The sequence below is a fragment of the Oncorhynchus gorbuscha genome, linkage group LG17 (genome assembly GCF_021184085.1).
Source record: "Oncorhynchus gorbuscha isolate QuinsamMale2020 ecotype Even-year linkage group LG17, OgorEven_v1.0, whole genome shotgun sequence".
Classification (NCBI taxonomy): domain Eukaryota; kingdom Metazoa; phylum Chordata; class Actinopteri; order Salmoniformes; family Salmonidae; genus Oncorhynchus; species Oncorhynchus gorbuscha.
Genome location: NC_060189.1, coordinates 5,664,818 through 5,683,822, shown reverse-complemented (window position 1 = coordinate 5,683,822; position 19,005 = coordinate 5,664,818). Strand labels below are relative to the sequence as shown.

General features: G+C 43.4%; 2 protein-coding genes across 6 annotated transcripts in view; one reads left to right on the top strand and one right to left on the bottom strand.

Annotated features, from left to right (window-relative positions):
* The first annotated feature begins 2,188 nt into the window (after positions 1-2,188).
* LOC124001796 (pro-opiomelanocortin A) lies at positions 2,189-4,974 on the top strand. Its single transcript, XM_046308881.1, has 3 exons — positions 2,189-2,202; positions 3,249-3,371; positions 4,163-4,974. The coding sequence occupies exons 2-3, from the start codon at positions 3,255-3,257 to the stop codon at positions 4,796-4,798; spliced, it is 753 nt and encodes a 250-aa protein (XP_046164837.1). The 5' UTR covers positions 2,189-2,202; positions 3,249-3,254; the 3' UTR covers positions 4,799-4,974.
* Positions 4,975-11,346: 6,372 nt separating this feature from the next.
* Positions 11,347-19,005, bottom strand: part of efr3ba (EFR3 homolog Ba (S. cerevisiae)) — a 47,909-nt gene continuing 40,250 nt past the window's right edge. For all 5 annotated transcript variants that reach the window (XM_046307716.1, XM_046307720.1, XM_046307721.1 and 2 more), the window contains exons 20-22: positions 15,143-15,191; positions 14,128-14,234; positions 11,347-11,603 (exon numbers count right to left, since the gene is read on the bottom strand). In XM_046307716.1, coding sequence (XP_046163672.1) covers positions 11,454-11,603; positions 14,128-14,234; positions 15,143-15,191 — 306 coding nt within the window. In that variant the 3' untranslated portion in view covers positions 11,347-11,453. The remainder of the gene's footprint in view (positions 11,604-14,127; positions 14,235-15,142; positions 15,192-19,005) is intronic.

Sequence of the window (19,005 nt, the reverse complement as noted above, 5' to 3'; positions counted from 1 at the left end):
ACAGGGGGTCAGCATCAGTGCAGAGCCCTGGATGGAGAGCTAGAGTGATTATTTGAATCAAGTGTCCCACCATTTGAGTGAGATTGGTTGTTTTTATGTTTATATATTATACAATGTCCAACACGGTGTCCTGTCCTCCTGTTTCCATCACATCGTCCCTGTCAGAGATGATATCAACGAATGTAAGATGATCCAAGCCAATGTTTTTTTTTTCTCATATTTTGTCTTAATGGGAAACTCTGTCAATGAACTGTTCCATCTAAGAGGAGACATCCAGAGGTACCTGTGTGTTTCCATCATCATTCACCAAATGGCTTCTCCACTCCACAAACCATTAAAGCTCTTTGCGCCCCCTGTGTGTGTGTGTGTGTGTCAATCCACAGGCTCGTACACAACAAGCCAAGGTCAGATCTAATGGACATTCTCTTGTCCATTTCTAGACACTGAGACTTCACTTAGCAGTTTCCCATTGAATGACCCCTGTGTATGTCTTTGTGTGTGCGTGAATGCACGGGTTTGTGTGTGTGAATTTAATTCAATTGAATGTGAAAGGCCATTGACACAGAGCAGCTCCCCGTTGGATGGCTGGAGCCCTGATAAGAGGTCAACAGAGGTCATCGCCCTCTTGCCACCCTCCTATTCTCTCCTCCCTCCAACCTCCAGTCACTCCATCCTGTCTGTCACTCAGCCTTTAATCTCTGGTGGACAGACTCTGTCAACATAAATGCCACCAATGATCTGTCTTCATACTAAGGGCCCCCTCCCGCTAGCTAACAACCAGAAATAGAACCCGGTGTTTGCGTTTTTTCGTCACTGGTTATTTGAACAAATCACAATAGTAGTATCTACTCTTCCTTCTAGCATCTTCTTCATATCTTCCTCCTGACGGACCCAGAGTTGACAGCCTCTTAAAAGGTGTTAATCCAGACAGGTGTTAAATCCAGTAGACAAAAGAGCCAGCCAGCAGCCAGATGTCAATCAGATCCCTGGACCACACAGATCAGAGTAACTCCACACCTTCAGCATACAGACGACAGGCTTCCTCTTCTGACGGCAGACCCTCGATAACCTGTTCCCTCTGTTGACTCCACACCTTCAGCATACAGACGACAGGCTTCCTCTTCTGACGGCAGACCCTCGATAACCTGTTCCCTCTGTTGACTCCACACCTTCAGCATACAGACGACAGGCTTCCTCTTCTGACGGCAGACCCTCGATAACCTGTTCCCTCTGTTGACTCCACACCTTCAGCATACAGACGACAGGCTTCCTCTTCTGACGGCAGACCCTCGATAACCTGTTCCCTCTGTTGACTCCACACCTTCAGCATACAGACGACAGGCTTCCTCTTCTGACGGCAGACCCTCGATAACCTGTTCCCTCTGTTGACTCCACACCTTCAGCATACAGACGACAGGCTTCCTCTTCTGACGGCAGACCCTCGATAACCTGTTCCCTCTGTTGACTCCACACCTTCAGCATACAGACGACAGGCTTCCTCTTCTGACGGCAGACCCTCGATAATCCACCTGTTCCCTCCGTTGACGTTCAAGTCCCTAACAGGACGTTTGTCATGTTGTTTATGCGTTGGACGCTCATCAGATGTACACACTTAATCCTTCCGGTGTGTGTGTGGCTTTCTTTTCTTGTGGTGGGGGGGGCAACCCGGGGCTCTGGGTGGCCGGGGCTCTGGGTGGCCGGGGCTCTGGGTGGCCTTGAGAGCCACCGTTACTCAGGTTCAGGTATAAAAGAGAGAGGGCCAGAGACAGAGACACACACACACACACACTCTCGGACACACACACACACACACACACTCTCGGACACACAGACGGACAACACTTAAGAAGTCAAATCCTCGGGAGAGAAAAGTAATAGACTGGTTGGAGGAAAGAAGACAGAGAGAAGAGCGAGAAGACTGAGAGAAGAGCGAGAAGACGGAGAGAAGAGCGAGAAGACGGAGAGAAGAGCGAGAAGACGGAGAGAAGAGCGAGAAGACGGAGAGAAGAGCGAGAAGACGGAGAGAAGAGCGAGAAGACGGAGAGAAGAGCGAGAAGACGGAGAGAAGAGCGAGAAGACGGAGAGAAGAGCGAGAAGACGGAGAGAAGAGCGAGAAGACGGAGAGAAGAGCGAGAAGACGGAGAGAAGAGCGAGAAGACGGAGAGAAGAGCGAGACGAGAGAGAGAGAAGCTTTGGCGACAGGTTGGTGACATCAGATTAATATGATTTAAATTTGAGAATTATTATAAACAGAATACTGAATTCTAAAGTTTATATTTCCGATAATCTAGAAATTATTTATGTTGTAATGATTAAATTAATTAAATTAAAATTATATAATTATATAGTTCTTTAAAATGATTGCCATTAATTAACATGATCATTTTACTAAATTCTCATTCCACTAAATCACATCTAGTCCTCTGCTGCAATGGGGTGTTATAATTGAGGCAAATGTTTAATATTCTTTACTTGTTCGCATAAAAAAAGTGAGAAAAGTGGTGTCAATCAGTCCCTCTGTCAATCAATCAGTCCCTCTGTCAATCAATCAGTCCCTCTGTCAATCAATCAGTCCCTCTGTCAATCAGACAGTCCCTCTGTCAATCAGTCCGTTTGTCAATCAGTCCGTTTGTCAATCAGTCAGTCTGTCAATCAGTCAGTCTGTCAATCAGTCAGTCTGTCAATCAGTCAGTCTGTCAATCAGTCCGTCTGTCAATCAGTCCGTCTGTCAATCAGTCCGTCCGTCAGTAACACCTGAGTCATGAGCTTTCTAGGGAAAATATAAAGTGTCATTGAGTCGTGAGAGAAATGCCACATTTTTTTTTGTCACCCTCATCTGCAATCCTTCAATTAATGACGACGTTCAGAAGTCGATTACAGCAGTAATCTCCACCTATGCTGCGCACTTACAGGGTGCTGTGGACTGTATGTTCCTCCATGTGTCCCTGTAGGGGAACCCTCTGAGAATGATTTTCTCCCGATTATAAACATTTAAGATCAGAAAGAACTGTTTCTGGTTCCAAAATAGCATCCTTTTACAGGTTCTATTTGGAACCCAGCTTCTTTTCAACCCAGGTGTGTTCCATGGGTCCATCTGACCTGGAAATGGTTCTATTTTGACCCGTTTTCAGGGGGTTCTCCTACAGGGACAAATGATGCCACATAGCACTCTTTATTTTTTCTGAGAGTGGAGTTTAGCCGCATCATGCCGTGAGTGTGTGTACAACTGTGTTCTGTGTGTGTGCAAGGTGAAGATGCTGTTTCCTGCGTGGCTATTGGCTGTGGCCGTTGTGGGCGTGGTCAGAGGGGTGAAAGGTCAGTGCTGGGAGAACCCTCGCTGTCATGACCTCAGCTCTGAGAACAGCATCCTGGTGAGCTAGAAACATGGCAAAGAAAGAGCAGAATGTTTTCCAAATGTTGTAAGTTCAAGTATGTAAGAGAGCGGTTACGACTGAGTGTTATTCTACTGCTACACACCTAACCTCTCTCTCTCCTCTCTTCTCTCCCTCCTCTCTCTCTCCTCTCTTCTCTCCCTCCTCTCTCTCCCCACTCCTCTCCCTCCTCTCTCTCCTCTCCGCTCCTCTCCCACTTCTCCCTCCTCTCTCTCCCCTCTACCTCTCTCTCTCTCTTCTCCCTCCTCTTTCTCCCTCCTCTCTTTCTTCTCCCTCCTCTCTCTCTCCTCCCTCCTCTCTCTCTTCTCCCTCCTCTCTCTCTCCTCCCTCCTCTCTCTCTCTTCTCCCTCCTCTCTCTCTCTTCTCCCTCCTCTCTCTCTCCTCTCTTCTCCCTCCTCTCTCTCTCCTCTCTTCTCCCTCCTCTCTCTCTCTCTCTCTCCTCTCCGCTCCTCTCTCTCTCTCTCCTCTCCGCTCCTCTCTCCTCCCCGCTCCTCTCTCTCCCCTCTACCTCTCTCTCTCTCTCTTCTCCCTCCTCTCTTTCTCCCTCCTCTCTTTCTCCCTCCTCTCTTTCTCCCTCCTCTCTTTCTCCCTCCTCTCTCTCTTCTCCCTCCTCTCGCTCCTCCCTCCTCTCTCTCTCCTCCCTCCTCTCTCTCTCTCTCCTCCCTCCTCTCTCTCTCTTCTCCCTCCTCTCTGCTCCTCTCTCTCTCCTCTCCGCTCCTCTCTCTCTCTCTCCTCTCCGCTCCTCTCTCCTCCCTGCTCCTCTCTCTCAGGAGTGTATCCAGCTCTGTCGTTCTGACGTCACCACCAAATCTCCCATTTTCCCCATCAAGGTGCATCTCCAACCCCCGTCCCCCTCCAATTCTGACTCTCCTCCCCTCTACTTACCTCTGTCCCTCCTCTCCCCATCCTCCCCCCTGTACCCCACGGAGGAGCAGAACAGTGTGTCCCCCCAGGCCAAGCGTTCCTACTCCATGGAACACTTCCGCTGGGGAAAGCCTGTGGGCCGTAAGCGTCGGCCGGTGAAGGTCTACACCAACGGTGTGGAGGAGGAGTCCTCCGAGGCCTTTCCCAGCGAGATGAGACGAGAGCTGGGCACCGACGACGCTGTGTACCCCTCCCTGGAGGCTGGGACTGCAGAGGGGGGCGAGGCAGAGGGCACGGAGGGGGTGTTTAGTCTTCAGGTGAAGAAAGACAAGATGAACCACTTCCGCTGGAGTGGACCGCCCGCCAGTAAGCGCTATGGAGGGTTCATGAAGAGCTGGGACGAAGGCAGTCAGAAACCATTGCTCACGCTGTTCAAAAACGTCATTATCAAAGACGGACAGCAGAAGAGAGAGCAGTGGGGGAGGGAGGAAGGGGAAGAAAAGAGGGCATTGTGGGAGAGGAAATACCATTTCCAGGGTTGAGGGAGGAAGAGAATGTCACTGTAGGACTTAGAGCCAGTAAGCTCTCATTTGATTTGCCATTAGGAGACAGACCTGTTTTGTGATTGGCTAAAAGCACTGTCCTCTGACGTCGCGATGATGTTAGCTAATGTAGCTACTGTAGTTTTGTCTCCAATAAATCCTAACTCTGTACAGAACCATGCAGTTGTCACTGAGTGATTACATTATTTATTGGAATGTAATATTTTTGTACATGATAAATTAAACATTCCAACCAGGGGATGGAACTGAAATAATTTTCCAATCGTTCCGTTACGAACAGAACCTCTATTATTTTTGTTCCAATCCAGTGTTCCGACAAGAAAGGAAAGTTCTGAACTGGTTCCAATCCAGTGTTCCGACAAGAAAGGAAAGTTCTGAACTGGTTCCAATCCAGTGTTCCGACAAGAAGAGAAAGTTCTGAACTGGTTCCAATCCAGTGTTCTGACAAGAAGAGAAAGTTCTGAACTGGTTCCAATCCAGTGTTCCGACAAGAAAGGAAAGTTCTGAACTGGTTCCAATCCAGTGTTCCGACAAGAAGAGAAAGTTCTAAACTGGTTCCAATCCAGTGTTCCGACAAGAAAGGAAAGTTCTGAACTGGTTCCAATCCAGTGTTCCGACAAGAAAGGAAAGTTCTGAACTGGTTCCAATCCAGTGTTCCGACAAGAAAGGAAAGTTCTGAACTGGTTCCAATCCAGTGTTCCGACAAGAAGAGAAAGTTCTAAACTGGTTCCAATCCAGTGTTCCGACAAGAAAAGAACATTCTGAACCGGTTCAGACCCAAAACAAGTAACGATTCATGTAGTTCCTTTTCGTACATTATTTTTTTTTTTTACACATGAAATCGAAACGGTTTTACAATATAGCTCATAAATTTACTCTGCCCATTAGCACGGATCGAGAAGCTTGCTAAGGAACTCGTTCGATTGGTCAGAATAAGAGAGAGAGAGAGAGAGAGAGAGAGAGAGAGAGAGAGAGAGAGAGATAGATGAAGGGGGCTTGGTGCTGAACATCATGACATGACGTGAACTGGAATGTGTTTAAGCTATTACTAGCATTAAAACATATTATATACTAAACATTAGGAATATTTTTGGAACAAAACATGAAGGGAGCATTGTAACCGGAACGTCGCTGGTTCGAATCCCAGAGCCGACTACGTAAAAAAACATCAGTCGATGTGCTCTTGAGCAAGGCATTTAACCCTAATTGCTCTGGATAGGAGAGTCTACTAAATGGCAACAAAAAAGATTTGACAAAAATGGTTCTGTTTCCATTCCTCCAAAAATGGTTCTGTTTCTATTCCTCCAAAAATGGTTCTGTTTCCATTCCTCCAAAAATGGTTCTGTTTCCATTCCTCCAAAAATGGTTCTGTTTCCATTCCTCCAAAAATGCTGTTATTTTTCAGTTCTGTTCCCTGAACTGGTTCCAACCCCTGATTCAACGATACTTTATTTTATTTCAAGCAACAAAAAAAGTCTAGCAGTTTTCATTTACTGACACAATGCCCTGCATCTCACCATGTAAACGCAGCACAAACACACACATCTGTTAAAATTCCATATTTTAATTGTATATTCATTATTCTATGTACAGCTGTGACAGAGAGAAACAATTAGACATAACATCACAGAGTCAGGGAAGAGTAAGACAACACACACACACCATACTTTAACAGACAGGTGTACAAAGCAATGCCGACATTGGACTGGTAGGGACATACACAGAGCTCCAATAACAGAATAGGTTTCAATGCATGATCATGATAATACCAAGGAACAAAAGCATTGAATCACACATCACCAATATTCATCAACTAGAACAAATCAATGATTTTGCTATGATTTGTCATGAATATTGTGACTAGATTGGTTTCAGTATAACAGATGAACTGAAAGAGACACTTTGCCTTACACACACACACACACACACACACTCACACACACACACACACACACACTGAGAACAAAACATCAGAGCATCCAGTATCAGATCTCAAACAAGACGCCACAGCATCACTCTGCATGTCTTGTTTGACAGGATTCTGTTTTCAGAGTTTGATTAAATATTGACATTCAGAATATTACTGGAAACAGAGATTACACTGGCACAGTGAGTAGAGTAGAATATAGTAGAGTAGAAAAGAGTAGAATAGAGTAGAATATAAAATAGTAGAGTGGAGTAGAATAGAATATAGTAGAGTAGAATATAGTAGAGTAGAAAAGAGTAGAATATTGTAGAATGATGTAGAATATAAAATAGTAGAGTAGAATAGAGTAGCATAATAGAGTAGAATATAATAGAATAGACTATAATATAATAGAAGAGTAGAATAAAGTAGTGTAGAGTAGAGTAGAATAGAATATAGTAGAGTAGAAAAGAGTAGAATAGAGTAGAGTAGAATAAAATAGAGTAGAGTAGAATATAATATAGTAGAGTAGAAAAGAGTAGAATATAGTAGAATATAATATAATAGAGTTGAATGTAATAGAATAGAGTATAATAAATTAGAGTAGAGTAGAGTACAGTAGAATAGAGAAATGTAGAATAGAGTAGAGTGAAATAGAGTAGAATAGCGTAGAATAGAGTAGAATATAGTTTAAAAGATTCGAGTAGAATATAGCAGAGTAGAGTAGAATATAATAGAGTAGCGTAGAATGAGTAGAATAAAGTATAATAGAGTAGAAGCGAGTAGAGTAGAATATAATAGAGTAGAATAGAATATAGTAGAGTAGAAAAGAGAAAAATAGAGTAGAATAAAGTAGAGTAGAGTAGAATATAAAATAGTAGAGTAGAGTAGAGAAGATTGGAATAGAGTAGAATATAATAGAGTAGAATATAGTAGAGTAGAAAGGAATATAATAGAGTAGAGAAGAGTATAATATATTATAATAGAGTAGAATGGAGTAGAGTAGAATAGAGTAAAATATAATTGATTAGAGTAGAATATAGTAGAGTGGAATATAACAGAGTAGAATAGAGTACAGTAGAATAGAGTAGAGTAGCATAGAATAGAGTAGAATAGAGTAGAGTAGAACAGAATAGAGTAGAGTAGAATATAGTAGAGTAGAGCAGAATAGAGTAGAATATAGTAGAGTAGAGCAGAATAGAGAAGAGTAGACTATAGTAGAGTAGAGTAGAGCATAATAGAATAGAATATAGTAGAGTAGAGTAGAGCAGAATAGAGTAGAATATAGTAGAGTAGAGCAGAATAGAGTAGAATATAGTAGAGTAGAGCAGAATAGAGTAGAATATAGTAGAGTAGAACAGAATAGAGTAGAGTAGAATATAGTAGAGTAGAGGAGTTCAAAGTAGTGTAGAATAGAATAGAGAAGAGTAGAGTACACCAGAGCAGAATATAATATAATATAATATCATAGAGTAGATTAGATACGGACACTGTTGTTTGATTGATATTAGTACACAATGGGTTAGTTCAGGGGGGTATGATGTCACAAAACAGAATCAAAGAATCAGCCTGCTAACTTTCTGTGGTTCATACTGAAGACTGATTTAAAAAGTGAAATTGTATCAATTAAAACAACATACTATAATCTTAGTAACTTAAAGTTATCTTTGCTGACGGTATGGTCCTGCTTTTGTGGTCCACTGCTCAGTACATGGGATGCACATCACAGTGTCAAACACTCAATAACATTCACTTTAGTCACTGACATTCAGTAGTAACACACGTGAATGTACAACGTACGCACACACAGACTTTCTCTTGTGATGTCACATTATTGCTGAACTATAGAGAGTTATTGCCGTATACAAACACACAACAACATTGATTACATGCAATGATGGTTGGGGTGTTCCATTGGTATTTCAATGGAGGGGATTCTAGAGAGACAACAGGGATTCTACAGATTGTCCCCACTAGAGAGAGACAACAGGGATTCTACAGATTGTCCCCACTAGAGAGAGACAACAGGGATTCTACAGATTCTCACCACTAGAGAGAGACAACAGGGATTCTACAGATTGTCCCCACTAGAGAGAGACAACATGGATTCTACAGATTGTCCCCACTAGAGAGAGACAACAGGGATTCTACAGATTGTCACCACTAGAGAGAGACAACAGGGATTCTACAGATTGTCCCCACTAGAGAGAGACAACAGGGATTCTACAGATTGTCCCCACTAGAGAGAGAGACAACAGGGATTCTACAGATTGTCCCCACTAGAGAGAGACAACAGGGATTCTACAGATTGTCACCACTAGAGAGAGACAACAGGGATTCTACAGATTGTCCCCACTAGAGAGAGACAACAGGGATTCTACAGATTGTCACCACTAGAGAGAGAGAACAGGGATTCTACAGATTGTCACCACTAGAGAGAGACAACAGGGATTCTACAGATTGTCCCCACTAGAGAGAGACAACAGGGAATCTGTAGATTGTCCCCACTAGAGAGAGACAACAGGGATTCTACAGATTGTCCCCACTAGAGAGAGACAACAGGGATTCTACAGATTGTCCCCACTAGAGAGAGACAGAAGTGATTCTGTAGATTGTCCCCACTAGAAAGAGACAACAGGAATTCTACAAATTGTCCCCACGAGAGAGAGACAACAGGAATTCTACAGATTGTCCCCACTAGAGAGAGACAACAGGGATTCTACAGATTGTCCCCACTAGAGAGAGACAACAGGGATTCTACAGATTGTCCCCACTAGAGAGAGACAACAGGGATTCTACATATTGTCCCCACTAGAGAGAGACAACAGGGATTCTACATATTGTCCCCACTAGAGAGAGACAACAGGGATTTTACAGATTGTCCCCAATAGAGAGAGACAACAGGGATTCTGTAGATTGTCCCCACTAGAGAGAGACAGCAGGGATTCTGTAGATTGTCCCCAGTAGAGAGAGACAACATGGATTCTACAGATTGTCCCCACTAGAGAGAGACAACAGGGATTCTGTAGATTGTCCACACTAGAGAGAAACAACAGGGATCCTGCATATTGTCCCCACTAGAGAGAGACAACAGGGATCCTGCATATTGTCCCCACTAGAGAGAGACAACAGGGATTCTGTGGATTGTCCCCACTAGAGAGAGACAACAGGGATTCTACAGATTGTCCCCACTAGAGAGAGACAACAGGGATTCTACATATTGTCCCCAATAGAGAGAGACAACAGGGATTTTACAGATTGTCCCCACTAGAGAGAGAGACAACAGGGATTTTACAGATTGTCCCCACTAGAGAGAGAGACAACAGGGATTCTACATATTGTCCCCACTAGAGAGAGACAACAGGGATTCTACAGATTGTCCCCACTAGAAAGAGACAACAGGAATTCTATAGATTGTCCCCACTAGAGAGAGACAACAGGGATTCTACAGATTGTCCCCACTAGAGAGAGACAACAGGGATTCTGTAGATTGTCCCCACTAGAGAGAGACAACAGGGATTCTAAATATTGTCCCCACTAGAGAGAGACAACAGGGATTCTACAGATTGTCCCCACTAGAGAGAGACAACAGGGATCCTGTAGATTGTCCCCACTAGAGAGAGACAACAGGGAATCTGTAGATTGTCCCCACTAGAGAGAGACAAAAGGGAATCTATAGATTGTCCCCACTAGAGAGAGACAACAGGGAATCTGTAGATTGTCCCCACTAGAGAGAGACAACAGGGAATCTGTAGATTGTCCCCACTAGAGAGAGACAACAGGGATTCTGTAGATTGTCCCCACTAGAGAGAGACAACAGGGAATCTGTAGATTGTCCCCACTAGAGAGAGACAACAGGGAATCTGTAGATTGTCCCCACTAGAGAGAGACAACAGGGATTATGTAGATTGGCCCCACTAGAGAGAGACAACAGGGAATCTGTAGATTGTCCCCACTAGAGAGAGACAACAGGGAATCTGTAGATTGTCCCCACTAGAGAGAGACAACAGGGAATCTGTAGATTGTCCCCACTAGAGAGAGACAACAGGGAACCTGTAGATTGTCCCCACTAGAGAGAGACAACAGGGATTATGTAGATTGTCCCCACTAGAGAGAGACAACAGGGAATCTGTAGATTGTCCCCACTAGAGAGAGACAACAGGGATTATGTAGATTGTCCCCACTAGAGAGAGACAACAGGGAATCTGTAGATTGTCCCCACTAGAGAGAGACAACAGGGAATCTGTAGATTGTCCCCACTAGAGAGAGACAACAGGGATTATGTAGATTGTCCCCACTAGAGAGAGACAACAGGGATTATGTAGATTGTCCCCACTAGAGAGAGACAACAGGGAATCTGTAGATTGTCCCCACTAGAGAGAGACAACAGGGAATCTGTAGATTGTCCCCACTAGAGAGAGACAACAGGGATTATGTAGATTGTCCCCACTAGAGAGAGACAACAGGGATTATGTAGATTGTCCCCACTAGAGAGAGACAACAGGGAATCTGTAGATTGTCCCCACTAGAGAGAGACAACAGGGAATCTGTAGATTGTCCCCACTAGAGAGAGACAACAGTGGGGAACAGACCAGGACACAGACCGGCGTGTGTGTGTGTGTGTGTGTGTGTGTGTGTGTGTGTGTGTGTGTGTGTGTGTGTGTGTGTGTGTGTGTGTGTGTGTGTGTGTGTGTGTGTGTGTGTGTGTGTGTGTGTGTGTGTGTGTGTCTAGTAAACACAGAGGTCAGGGAACTTCATCTCGTAAACAGGAACAGAGCGGGTCGGGGTCTGGCCTTGGGAGGCGGAGCCAGAGGGACTGGGAGGCGGCCTGATTGTCAGCTCAAAGATCTGGTCCAGCTTACTCTGTAGCAGGGAGGACTGGAATACACACACACACACACAAACACAGTTAATATTTGGTTCATGGGGGTACTTTCAACGTTCAGATAGAGATATGAATTAGAGGTTAGAGGTCAAACAAATACAACAGGTGTAGATCTAACCGTGAAGCACGTACCACAATAAGTTTCCAAAAAGTAAGAAAACTACCTCAAGGAGAAATGTAACACCATAAAATAAGAATAACGAGGCTACATACGAGTGGTACCGGTACCGAGACAATGTGCAGTGGTACAGGTCAGTTATGGTAATATGTACATGTAGGTAGGGGTACAGGTCAGTTATGGTAATATGTACATGTAGGTAGGGGTACAGGTCAGTTATGGTAATATGTACATGTAGGTAGGGGTACAGGTCAGTTATGGTAATATGTACATGTAGGTAGGGGTACAGGTCAGTTATGGTAATATGTACATGTAGGTAGGGGTACAGGTTAGCCGAGGCGATATGACCATGTAGGTAGGGGTACAGGTCAGTTATGGTAATATGTACATGTAGGTAGGGGTACAGGTCAGTTATGGTAATATGTACATGTAGGTAGGGGTACAGGTCAGTTATGGTAATATGTACATGTAGGTAGGGGTACAGGTCAGTTATGGTAATATGTACATGTAGGTAGGGGTACAGGTCAGTTATGGTAATATGTACATGTAGGTAGGGGTACAGGTCAGTTATGGTAATATGTACATGTAGGTAGGGGTACAGGTTAGCCGAGGCGATATGACCATGTAGGTAGGGGTACAGGTCAGTTATGGTAATATGTACATGTAGGTAGGGGTACAGGTCAGTTATGGTAATATGTACATGTAGGTAGGGGTACAGGTTAGTTATGGTAATATGTACATGTAGGTAGGGGTACAGGTCAGTTATGGTAATATGTACATGTAGGTAGGGGTACAGGTCAGTTATGGTAATATGTACATGTAGGTAGGGGTACAGGTCAGTTATGGTAATATGTACATGTAGGTAGGGGTACAGGTTAGCCGAGGCGATATGACCATGTAGGTAGGGGTACAGGTTAGGCGAGGTAATTGAGGTAATATGTACATGCAGGTCGGGGGTAAAGGGACTTTGATAGATAAACAGGGTATGTGAAGACTGTGTGTGTGTGTGTGTGTGTGTGTGTGTGTGTGTGTGTGTGTGTGTGTGTGTGTGCGTGCGTGCGTGCGTGCGTGCGTGCGTGCGTGCGTGCGTGCGTGCGTGCGTGCGTAGAGTCCAGTGAGTGTACATCAAGCCTGTATAAGAGAGAGTTACTGAACAAAACTAAACGCAAAATGGAAAAATGTCTAAGATGTTACTGAGTTACAGTTTATAGAAAGGAAATCAGTCCATTGAAATAGATCCATTAGGTCCTGATCTATGGATGTAAACATGACTGGGAATACATTCATTAGGTCCTGATCTATGGATGTAAACATGACTGGGAATACATTCATTAGGTCCTGATCTATGGATGTAAACATGACTGGGAATACAGATATGTATCGGTTGGTCACTGAGGTAGCGCCCGTCGATCAGAACACCAGTCAGTATCTGGTGTGACCACCATTTGCCTCATGCAGCACGACATCTCCTTCACATAGAGTTGATTAGGTTGTTGAATGTTGTCCCACTTCTCTTCAAGGGCTGTGCGAAGTTGCTGGATATTGGGCGGGAACTGGAACATGCTGTCGTACACATCGATCCAGAGCATCCCAAACATGCTCAATGTGTGACATGTCTAGTGAGTATGCAGGCCATGGAAGAACAGGGACATTTTCAGCTTCCAAGAATTGTGTACAGATCCTTGCGACATGGGACAGACCATTATCATGCTGAAACATGAGGTGATGGTGGTGGATGAATGATACGACAAAGGTCCTCAGGATCTCTTCACGGTCTCTCTGTTGATTCAAATTGCCATCAATAAAATGCAAATGTGTTCATTGACCATAACTTATGCCTGCTCATATCATAACCCCACCGCCACCATGGGGAACTCTATTCACAACGTTGACATCAGCAAACCACTCGCCCACACGACGCCATACACGGATGTAGAGGTCCTGGGTTGGCGTGGTTACACGTGGTCTGTGGTTGTGAGGCCAGTTGGACTAAAAAAAATACGTTGGATTCAGTTTATGGTAGAGAAATTACTCAATAACATTAAATTCTCCGGGCAAACAGCTCTGCTGTACAGTCCTGTGGTCAGCCAATCGCAATCGCTTCCTCAAAACGTGTGACATCTGTGGCATTGACTTCAGTTTTCCTGCAATAAAATCTCCAGCTACTAGAAGCACTGCCTCTGGATCAGCATTTCATTCTTTGCCTATGGCCTTAAACAGTCTTAGTGTCAGTCGGTTTGTGGTGGTAAATAGACGGATGATGGCGGAAACATGTACGAAAAAAGTTTAAAGTATCTAAAAAAAATAACACACACAAAATAGATTGGTCAGGAGCGGAAAACGGAGCCATTCTATTTCATTCTAGGTCAAGGGGTTAAATGTCAGGGGTCAAGACTCACCTTGGCCCCACAGTGGGCGGCGATCTCCTCGAAGGGGGCAGTCTGAAACCTCTCTACCACCAGTCTCCTCTTCTCCCTCTCCTGCTCTTCGCCATTCACACTATCCACTGGGTGAGAGAGAGAGAGAGAGAGAGAGAGAGAGAGAGAGAGAGAGAGAGAGAGAGAGAGAGAGAGAGAGAGAGAGAGAGAGAGAGAGAGCAGGGGGTTATTCTCTTTCAAAACATCAGAAAACAATCATAAGTTTTGAAAGACAGTTCGCTTTGAAAGACAATTTGTTTTGAAAGACCATTTGTTTTGAAAGACAATATGTTTTGAAAGACAATATGCTTTGAAAGACAATTTGTTTTGAAAGACAATTTGTTTTGAAACACAATATGCATTGAAAGACTATTTGTTTTGAAAGACAATATGCATTGAAAGACTAATTGTTTTGAAAGACAATATGCTTTGAAAGACAATTTGTTTTGAAAGACAATATGCTTTGAAAGACAATTTGTTTTGAAAGACAATATGCTTTGAAAGACAATTTGTTTTGAAAGACAATATACTTTCAAAGACAATTTGTTTTGAAAGACAATATGCTTTCAAAGACAATTTGTTTTGAAAGACAATATGCTTTGAAAGACAGTTTGTTTTGAAAGACAATTTGTTTTGAAAGACAATATGCTTTCAAAGACAATTTGTTTTGAAAGACAATATGCTTTCAAAGACAATTTGTTTTGAAAGACAATACGTAAAAAAAAGACAATTTGTTTTGAAAGACAATTTGTTTTGAAAGACAATTTGTTTTGAAAGACAATATGCTTTGAAAGACAGTTTGTTTTGAAAGACAATTTGTTTTGAAAGACAATTTGTTTTGAAAGACAATATGCTTTCAAAGACAATTTGTTTTGAAAGACAATATGCTTTCAAAGACAATTTGTTTAGAAAGACAATATGCTTTCAAAGACAGAGACAGAGATTAAAATATGCTTTAATCCAAAGCAATAAGAGATGTAGTATGCGTCAATCTTACCCATGGCATTCTTCAGAGTCTCAAAGGTGATCTGTTCTGCTGGAGACTTCTGTGATCAACAAGGATAGTAATGAGAGAGTTAGGCCGGGATTCAATCCGTGGACAACAAGGATAGTAATGAGAGAGTTAGGCCGGGATTCAATCCGTGGACAACAAGGATAGTAATGAGAGAGTTAGGCCGGGATTCAATCCGTGGACAACAAGGATAGTAATGAGAGAGTTAGGCCGGAATTCAATCCGTGGACAACAAGGATAGTAATGAGAGAGTTAGGCTGAGATTCAATCCGTGGACAACAAGGATAGTAATGAGAGAGTTAGGCTGAGATTCAATCCGTGGACAACAAGGGTAGTAATGAGAGAGTTAGGCCGGGATTCAATCCGTGCTAACTCATAGCTTTTCATTGCTCATGTTTTGGCGGTGTCGGAGGTGTAGATGTGTTCGAGATGTCAAAGCAAGTTCCAACACTGGAATGTGTGATATAACCTACACCACACAATGAGGCTGATAAAAAAAAATCACAATTTTTTTTCTTCTTTTAATTATTAATAAACATTTGAGTTGTCATAGACTTAGGAATTATAATACTAAAATGGACATGAACCTCGTTATGACGATATAAAAAGGTCAGACATTTTGTGAAGGGAGTTGGTCAACCATGGTCAGCCAGTGGTGCGATAAGATATTGTGTACAATTATGAATTTGAAGACTTTATACACACTGTATGTTTGTTACCTGGCTAGCCAGTCAATTTTAGAGGAATGGTCCCAGAACATTCCACTCAAACAATGCAGTCAATTTTAGAGGAATGGTTCCAGAACATTCCACTCAAACAATGCAGTCAATTTTAGAGGAATGGTTCCAGAACATTCCACTCAAACAATGCAGTCAATTTTAGAGGAATGGTTCCAGAACATTCCACTCAAACAATGCAGTCAATTTTAGAGGAATGGTTCCAGAACATTCCACTCAAACAATGCAGTCAATTTTAGAGGAATGGTTCCAGAACATTCCACTCAAACAATGCAGTCAATTTTAGAGGAATGGTTCCAGAACATTCCACTCAAACAATGCAGTCAATTTTAGAGGAATGGTCCCAGAACATTCCACTCAAACAATGCAGTCAATTTTAGAGGAATGGTTCCAGAACATTCCACTCAAACAAAGCAGTCAATTTTAGAGGAATGGTTCCAGAACATTCCACTCAAACAATGCAGTCAATTTTAGAGGAATGGTCCCAGAACATTCCACTCAAACAATGCAGTCAATTTTAGAGTAATGGTTCCAGAACATTCCACTCAAACAATGCAGTCAATTTTAGAGGAATGGTTCCAGAACATTCCACTCAAACAATGCAGTCAATTTTAGAGGAATGGTTCCAGAACATTCCACTCAAACAATGCAGTCAATTTTAGAGGAATGGTTCCAGAACATTCCACTCAAACAATGCAGTCAATTTTAGAGGAATGGTTCCAGAACATTCCACTCAAACAATGCAGTCAATCCACAGCCGTACACTGACTGACATCGGTAGATGATAGGACAAGGAAGATATTGTATAATAACTATATAGCCAATCAGCATTCAGGGCTCGAACCACCCAGTTTATAATGTATAATAACACTCACGGCTGTCAACCAATCAGGCTTCGGGGCTCGAACCACCCAGTTTATAATGTATAATAACACTCATGGTTGTCAACCAATCAGCCTTCATGGCTCAAACCACCCAGTTTATAATGTATAATAACACTCACGGCTGTCAACCAATCAGCATTCAGGGCTCAAACCACCCAGTTTATAATGTATAATAACACTCATGGCTGTCAGCCAATCAGCTTTCAGGGCTCGAACCACCCAGTTTATAATGTATAATAACACTCATGGTTGTCAACCAATCAGCATTCAGGGCTCGAACCACCCAGTTTATAATGTATAATAACACTCATGGTTGTCAACCAATCAGCATTCAGGGCTCGAACCACCCAGTTTATAATGTATAATAACACTCATGGCTGTCAGCCAATCAGCTTTCAGGGCTCGAACCACCCAGTTTATAATGTATAATAACACTCACGGTTTTCCAAGAATTGAGACATTTACAGTCTGTTTACATCTACGTTGTATAAAACCTGTGTAAACTACAGTACATAACAATATATTACGTTAACAATAATTATATTTGAATATTTCTGATACATCACATGCCTTACTTATTGTCTCTCCAGTTTAAGTAAAATCCGGATTATCCCTCTACTGCCATTCATGCCAATTCGACTGGTTTGGATTTCTCCCTGACCAAGATGGCTGCCATTTTCACCTCGTTCTGGAATTTTGAGGGTTTATGACATGGCAGCAGTAGAAATGTATTTCTAAACTTTTAACGCGGATGGATTGTAAGGATGACCTCAGCCTCCAGTATTTATGCTGCAGTAGTTTGTGTCGGGGGGCTAGGGTCAGTTTGTTATATCTGGAGTACTTCTGTCTTATCCGGTGTACTGTGTGAATGTATGTATGCTCTCTATAATTCTCTCTTTCTTTCTCTCTCTCAGAGGAGGACCTGAGCCCTAGGACCATGCCCTCAGGACTCCTGGCATGATGACTCCATGCTGTCCCCAGTCCACCTGGCCATGCTGCTGCTCCAGTTTCAACTGTTCTGCCTGCGGCTATGGAATCCTGACCTGTTCACTGTTCCAGATCTATTATTTGACCATGCTTGTCATGTTTTGTCTTATATTGTCTTGTCATTTTGCTTTTCCTTCTGTTCGTTTTCCCCCTGCTGGTCTTTTTAGGTTCGTTCCCCTTTTTCTCTCTCCCTTCCTCTCTCTCTTCTCTCTATCGTTCCGTTCCTGCTCCCAGCTGTTTCTATTCCCCTAATCAATCATTTAGTCTTCCCACACCTGTTCCCTATCTTTTCCCCTGATTAGAGTCCCTATTTCTCCCCTTGTTTTCCGTTTCTGTCCTGTCGGATCCTTGAATATTGTTCACCGTGCTGTGTCTTTGTATCGCCCTGTCATGTCGTGTTTCCCTCAGATGCTGCGTGGTGAGCAGGTGTCTGAGTCTGCTACGGTCAAGTGCCTTCCCGAGGCAACCTGCAGTTTATTATCGAGTCTCCAGTCAGTTCTCGTGATTACGAGTGAAATTGTTTTTATGCTTTATTTACCGCTCCGATTTGTCTAGGAGTATTGCTATTTCCTTAAACTGGATTAAAGACTCTGTTTTCGCCAAGTCGCTTTTGGGTCCTCATTCACCTGCATAACAGAAGGATCCGACCAAAGAATGGACTCAGCGACTACAGACACTCGTAACACTGTCGTCGAGATCCAAGGAGCCATGCTCGGCAGACACGAGCAGGAATTGTCTGCTGCTCGTCATGCCATGGAGAACCTGGCCGCTCAGGTTTCCGATCTCTCTGGACAGTTCCAGAGTCTTCGTCTCGTGCCACCTGTTACTTCCTGGTCTGCCGAGCCTCCGGAACCTAGGGTTAATAACCCACCTTGCTACTCCGGGCAGCCCAAGGAGTGCCGCTCCTTTCTCACCCAGTGTGATATTGTGTTCTCTCTCCAACCCAACACATACTCTAGAGAGAGAGCTCGGGTTGCTTACGTCATTTCACTCCTTACTGGCCGGGTTCGAGAGTGGGGCACAGCTATCTGGGAGGCAAGGGCTGATTGTTCAAACAATTACCAGAACTTTAAAGAGGAGATGATTCGGGTTTTTGACCGTTCAGTTTTTGGTAGGGAGGCTTCTAGGGCCCTGGCTTCCCTATGCCAAGGTGATCGATCCATAACGGATTACTCTATAGAGTTTCGCACTCTTGCTGCCTCTAGTGACTGGAACGAGCCGGCGCTGCTCGCTCGTTTTC

What these genes read in the sequence shown, in the direction of transcription:
- LOC124001796 (XM_046308881.1), top strand. Translation starts at nt 3,255, where the DNA reads ATGCTGTTTCCTGCGTGGCTATTGGCTGTGGCCGTTGTGGGCGTGGTC. An exon ending in GCTCTGAGAACAGCATCCTG is followed by an intron (nt 3,372 to 4,162) that starts GTGAGCTAGAAA and finishes CCTCTCTCTCAG; the next exon opens with GAGTGTATCCAGCTCTGTCG.